General features: G+C 24.9%; 1 protein-coding gene across 2 annotated transcripts in view; it reads right to left on the bottom strand.

The window, feature by feature from the left end:
- Positions 1-224: 224 nt before the first annotated feature.
- Positions 225-6684, bottom strand: part of LOC129981191 (rab11 family-interacting protein 4B-like) — a 142301-nt gene continuing 135841 nt past the window's right edge. For both annotated transcript variants that reach the window (XM_056091925.1, XM_056091926.1), the window contains 3 exons: positions 5514-5648; positions 2383-2523; positions 225-634 (listed from right to left, as the gene is read on the bottom strand). In XM_056091925.1, the coding sequence (XP_055947900.1) occupies positions 512-634; positions 2383-2523; positions 5514-5648 (399 nt within the window). In that variant the 3' untranslated portion in view covers positions 225-511. The remainder of the gene's footprint in view (positions 635-2382; positions 2524-5513; positions 5649-6684) is intronic.

Here is a 6684-nt window from a genome sequence, read left to right as displayed (position 1 = left end):
ATTTTAACTATCCACTCAGTAGGTTATGATGTCTTGTATATATTAACTACTCATAGGCTTGAAATTAAAAAAATAAAAAATAAAATGAATCAATAATCTTAAAATAACATTTTTTTAGAGGGATTGAAATTCATTGACTATGTTGCAAAATTCTGTCAAACTATTGAGGTACCAGAAACAGTATTGAATTTTGAATGCAAATGAAAAAGAAGAGAAATCATAAATAAACACTTTTTCCATTTTTTATTATTAAATATTCTATACACAGAAGGAACTGCTCGCGAAGGTAGGCATTCCTGATTCCAAAGATTTCTTTTGCACAACAAATTTTCAACAGTCGCAAGATCCATTGGTCACTGAGATCAACAATACATAATTAAAAGCACATTTAACAAATAAAATCAACATTCTCCAGGTCGGGGTCCTTTGCAGCAGTCAAAAAATAAAACCTCTTTTGTATAGTTCAATGAATGTTCTAAAGTTTATTTAACTGTGGAGTACTAAAAGTGCCTCACATTGGATTTTTCACTTCTAAGAGCTGAGGATGATTTTCAAGGATGTTGAGTAGGATTCCATCGATGTATGCTTTCAATTTCTCGTTTACTTCTTTTTGATCATGTAATGCTTTCATCATCTATTAAAAGAAAATGAATTTTTTAAATATAAAAGCATAAAATCAAAAACAACATTAATATTTGATACAATTAGATTTGTGGTTGGCTAAATGTTGTTGATGAACAATTCTAATTTCCTTATATTAAGAAAACGGCAGCAGTTGCTTTTCAGTATTACAGTGTCGAGTTGCATTTGCACTAGAACATCAATGACCACAATAGGCAGTTACATGATTTCCATAAAAAAATCTGGCATCAAGGACATAGTCATTCTCTCCACCCCCCTTCCGTGCATACCCATGTAGCATATACGATTCCAGAATAATAATTCCATCATGTTGAAATCAGTCTTTTCCAATTAATGACTATAGCTTCACATAGAAAAATATTTGCAAAAGTGTTTGCATTTACGTAATTAACAGACAGTAAGTTTTAGAATCACTTTAACATAAGAGTTCAAATTTTTAATTATAAAAATATCTTTTTGTAAATGCTTTGCTTTACTACTCATGCTTATAAGGATGAAGTTTTGTATAGTTTGCTCCTGACAATAATAAAATATTTAAATAATTTTACAAGTCTTAATTATCAATGTATTAATTATTTTTTAGATCTTTTAATATTTGTGACCGCAAGTTATAAAATATAATTAAAAAGAGCATTGTTTTATTAGTGCAGTAGAAAGAAGAAGTAATATTTTTTCAGTGAAGATCAGGCCATATTATAAAGAAATTAAAACATAATGTAATTGCTAAGAATTTCTAAAAAGCAAATAGGAATTTTAATTATATTTTTAAGAGTATTTTTATATTTCACATTCTGATTTACAAAATTTAATCTCGCATATATATGGCAACCTTTTTCATTAACTAATTTTACAGAAGAATGCCATTTTGAGATAACGAATAATATCAAACATATGCTATTTTCAAATTAAAATACAATGTTAAATGTAATTTTGATTTCAATTTACCTACAGCTTATCTATTTGTATTTCATTTTTTATGATTTTTGTTTTGATCTACATTTTTGATCAATAATATTTCCTTTTTAATGTACCAGTAAAATAATATATATTATATATTTATAAATTATAAAAGAATCAAATTTTACCTCAGTTAATTAATTATGCACCAATGAATATAATTCTTAGAATACAAGTTAAAAATATTTATATTTTTTATTTCAGCAAAGCAAAATGAATTTGAGTCTCCTTACTTGAAAAATACTGCCACAGTTCGTAGAATTTAAAATAGTTTTCCCATTAAGTTTAAAGTTCATTTTAAATAAATATAATTTAGTTGCAACAATTTCTCATTTACTTAGAATTTTTTTAGAGGTGCATTTGAAAATAATCTTTAACAGTACTTTTGTAACTGAATAATAAAACAAAATATCATATTTACAATCTGATAAGGACATAATAATGATGGAAATGACATAATTGAGTGGCATGTATATCTGATTTATAGCAAATTAATTTTTTCAAGACAATTTATTGATCAAAAATTTTGATTACCACAGCATTTAATTTTGTCTTAATTTTATAATTATTGAATTAAAAACGTTTGTTTTAGTCAGTAAAAAACTAAACTTAATTCACAAAATATATTTCAGACAAATAAAAAAACAAAAACAATATGGATTACGAAAATGTACAGCATTCTGCAGAATGAAAAATGTTGTAAAATAATAAAACCTACACAAATTTAGTCGATTTTATATTATTAATGAATAATTATAATTATATGAAAGTAGGTGGACTTACTTCATCTTTGGTTAGAGTTTCAAATTCATCAGCTAATGAGACGGCAGAATTTTGATTTACTAACGTCCTGCCTTCTTGTAGGCTATTGGCTAAAAGCTGAGCATTCAATTCCTCATTGGTTTCGAGGATTAATTTGTTTTCCTGAAAGAAAGTTAATTCCAATTTAGAAAAAAAGATAGAAAAAAAACAAATATATTTCACATGCATAAATTTAACAGTTCGATTGAAAAGAATTATGAATGCAATAAGTAAAATCACAGCAATGGAGAAGGAAAAAACAAGAATCTTTTCTATCGTGTTGTAATTTTTTAAAATATCCTTTTTTATGCCAGCAATCTGGCTACATATATGTGGTACAGAAAATGGAATTAAAACTGTTGCAATTTTATTCATAAAAATATTCAAATAATTTGATACATTGTTTAACCTTAGTATTAACTCATTAAAACCTTAGATATAATTCAGATGCAGAATTTGAACATATGAAATTAATTATCAGTTCAATAAATATTACTTGTGTTTGTCTGTCGAACCCAGTGATAGATTTCCATTTAGAAACACAAGGCAGCTGCCTTAGCCTATGAGGGGTTGTAAGCAGATTGATTAAAAAGTTATTTTTCTAGTTGTCAAATATTTTTGTAATTTGTAATTTCAAATAACAAAAATTATGTAAAAAAATTCTTTAAATGATAAAATATTAAATAATATAAATTTTTTATAAATAATAATTGGCCAGTTTCTCTTTCATTACATTTACTTTGTGATTAGAACTTGACAGGTATTTTTAAAACTGATCATTTTCTTCAATAATATTTAGGGAGTCGGAGGCATAATAGATAAATAAAAACAAATTCATATTATGAATTTAATTAACATTCTAAAATGTGAAATTAAATTGACAGTCTTATTAAAAAGGGGTCTCACAATGCACATTGTCTAAAACCAAAAAATATCTAAATTTGCCCAATAAAATCACATAAATTCTGAAGTCAATCAAAGAATTCTTTTAAAAATTTATCCAAAGCCATATAATATGTTCAAAATACTGCTTTCCCTTAGATGGAAATGAGTCAAACCTGCTGTAGTTATCTTTATAATATCAATTCAACAGATGGCATTTGTTCCACAATTTTTTAAAATTCAAATTTATGTTAGGGAGTGCTAAATAATTTCTAACATCAAGTTTCTTTATTAATTGTGTAACTTGTAAGTAATAAAAAAATAATTTCTTGCTATTCAAGTCTTGGTAAGACAAAAGAATATTATTAGATACCTATAAATTATAAAAAGTATATAAACTAAAATGACACGAGAGTGATGCAAAAGTTATTTCATTCTGAAGGTACTGAACTGTGTTTAGCTGGTACATGTCTTATTTGCTGTCACAAAAACATTTGGAGAAAAGATTTAAAATTGCAGAAATTATTCTAGAAATAGAATAAAATTAATTCCTAAATTTAGAACTGAAGGAGGAGAAGAAGTGTTATTGAATATATATATTATTGTTTAAGAGTTCTACAGCAATAAATTTTTTAAAAAAATGTTTGCATTTATAATATGTACATTATAATGCAAAACATTTTTTTTTTATTTAAGGAGAGGCAAGTGTGGAAATTAAATAAAAATATTTATATATTTTTTCTTTGTGATGATAATGGATTAAAATTGAACTTCTTCTGTAACAAGATTTCTTTCTAAGAATTATGGCCAACGAAACATGCAATCTGAAAAAGAAAGAGAGCAGGAAAAAGAGCTCACAAGAAAGATTTTGCACTTATATGGTTTTAGATCGGAATTTTGCAGAATTGCTCAAGCATATTAAGTGTGGAAAATAAGAGCCTGCACAACTCAGAAGTTAGTGTGAAGTCGACGTTTCGAGTGATTAAAAAACAATTATTTTTAGAATGTAGATACATTTAAAATTATTACATATATATTCAAAAACTAATTTCTTGTAATAATGATTTCTCTACATAAAATCTGGCAATATTTAAATATAGAAAGTCGAGTCTTCCTAAAATTTAATGCTATTTTTAGAATTAAGGGTTTTAACTCAGTCAGATGTTATCATCAATGCAAAATGGAAAAATTCAAGCAAAACTTACTTGCATTGTATTTAAAAATGTAACATTTTACATCAAATTCTTCCATTTAAAAATTGCATACTATATAAGGAATATTTAAGGACTAAAAATTAAAAAAAATACTAAACTATTAGAAATAGGAGAACAACTACAATGAAACACTCAATGTAAGAATATAACTATAAGTTTAGTATAATTAGAAATATAAGGAGATTTTTTAGTTTTTACAAACATGCAATGATAGAGAACGACAAATTGATGCTCACCAACTCCAATTTGTATAACAAGCATATAAGAAAATCTACACTAATGCAATGAAGCTTTTTACAGAAATCTAGCGAGGATATGTAATAAGGGTTTATCTAATTTTTCTACATATTTTAAATCTAGTTTTTTTTTTTTCATTATATCAAAAGAAATAATACAACATTGACTAATTTCAGACAAAGAATAGTCTAAGAATCATTAAAAAATATACATAAAGAGAAAAGAAAGTTGGTTTATTGACAACAAACATAGGTACTATTTCATAATGGTAGCAGATAATGGCAGTTATCATACCAAATGATTGAAAATTTCATGGAAGTTTATTTCACAATAGAATGCTAGTTCTCCATAGGAATACTAATATGAAATGCTGTTTACCAAATTCATCCCAAGTCCTTAAGAGAAGGATGAAACAAAAAATTAAGAAACAAACTTTTATTTATGCTGCTTTTTAAATGTAAATTTTCATATAATCCCTCTTAGATACACTAATAATTTGAAGGTGAAAATTACACAATACCAATAAACTCTGAATATTAAATTTAAGATATCATTGTAAAGTTTGATAAATATTTAAATAAACTTTAAAAAATAATTTTTATAAAAATAGTTAAAAACTCTTCTATTCAAGAACCAAAAATTATTTAAAATTAATTCAACAAAGATAAATAGTTTTAAAAATGTTAATAAAAAAAATAAATGAATGAAAATTGAAAGATTGTCTTTTATAGCAGCAGAAATAAATTGTAAAAGATTTTGAAATAGAAAAAGGATGCTTACATCTTTGACTTTGCGGAGTTCCTGTTGGAGTTCTCGGTACTGAGCAGGCAACTCGAGGAGACTTGGGCTTCGCAAACGAGTGTCTGGTTGCATTTCGGAATGTTTTTCTAATTCTTTGGTTAGTTCTTCCAGCAACTAAAATGAAGTATTTGAACAATTAATCAATGCAAATTTTTTTTATAAAATGTATAAAAATTTCACAATTATAACTTGAATTGATTAATCTTATATAACTTTTTTGATTAATTACAAGTAAAAATATGAAATTTTCCCTAGCATGATTATTTTTTAAAAAGTAAAAAGCTAGCTATTCCTTTTCAAAGAAAATGACAACTCTTTGCTTGTTTTGTACCAGGTATCTAATACAATAAAAAAGATTTATATATCGATTTGAAAACTTTTAGATTAAGTAAGCAAATCATTCAAATAGAGCATGGATATAAATTTCATTGTTAGTTTAACAATTATAAAAGAAAATTTAATGGATTATGTACTTAAATAACAAAATAATACAACTATAAATAAATTCATACAACAAATAAATTCAGACCTTCATAATGCTCAATTAATATTTTATATCATTAAACCCAGATTAAGGGGGAAAAATGAAATTAAAAATAAATTTTAGATTCAGAAAATTATAATTAAAATATGATAGGAGATATGAACTCAATATGTACTTAAAGAAACTACTTTAAACTTTATTTGGATTTAGATACATTTATTAAAGGATTAGAATAAAGTTAAATTAAAAGATAATGTTTTACAAAATTTGTCGATTTAGCAAATTTAACCAACATAAATGCAAGAGCATGTCCACATCAATATTACAATAAATAAAAAGAATTGAATCAAAAGTGAAATGTAAGATAATATAAATTAAGTATGCAACAATTTGTTTCTCTTAATGAAACATTTCTTAAAATATTTTACTTCAATAGAAATCAAATAAAATTAATTAACAAATGAATGCACTATTTTTTTTATTAAAAATTTGAGAAAAAAAATAATAAAGAGAGTTATTCAAAATTAGAAATACTGACTATTCCAGAATGATAGAACTATTTACACAAATTTTGCAAACACATGCAGAAAACATAAATATTCAAGTTTAGGAAAGTCTTTTTTTCATATAAGTTAAAACAAATTCTCAATGACTATTAGAATAAGA

This window comes from Argiope bruennichi, chromosome 8 (genome assembly GCF_947563725.1).
Source record: "Argiope bruennichi chromosome 8, qqArgBrue1.1, whole genome shotgun sequence".
Classification (NCBI taxonomy): domain Eukaryota; kingdom Metazoa; phylum Arthropoda; class Arachnida; order Araneae; family Araneidae; genus Argiope; species Argiope bruennichi.
The sequence above is the reverse complement of the archived record's forward strand: the minus strand, read 5'-3'. Positions and strand labels throughout refer to the sequence as shown.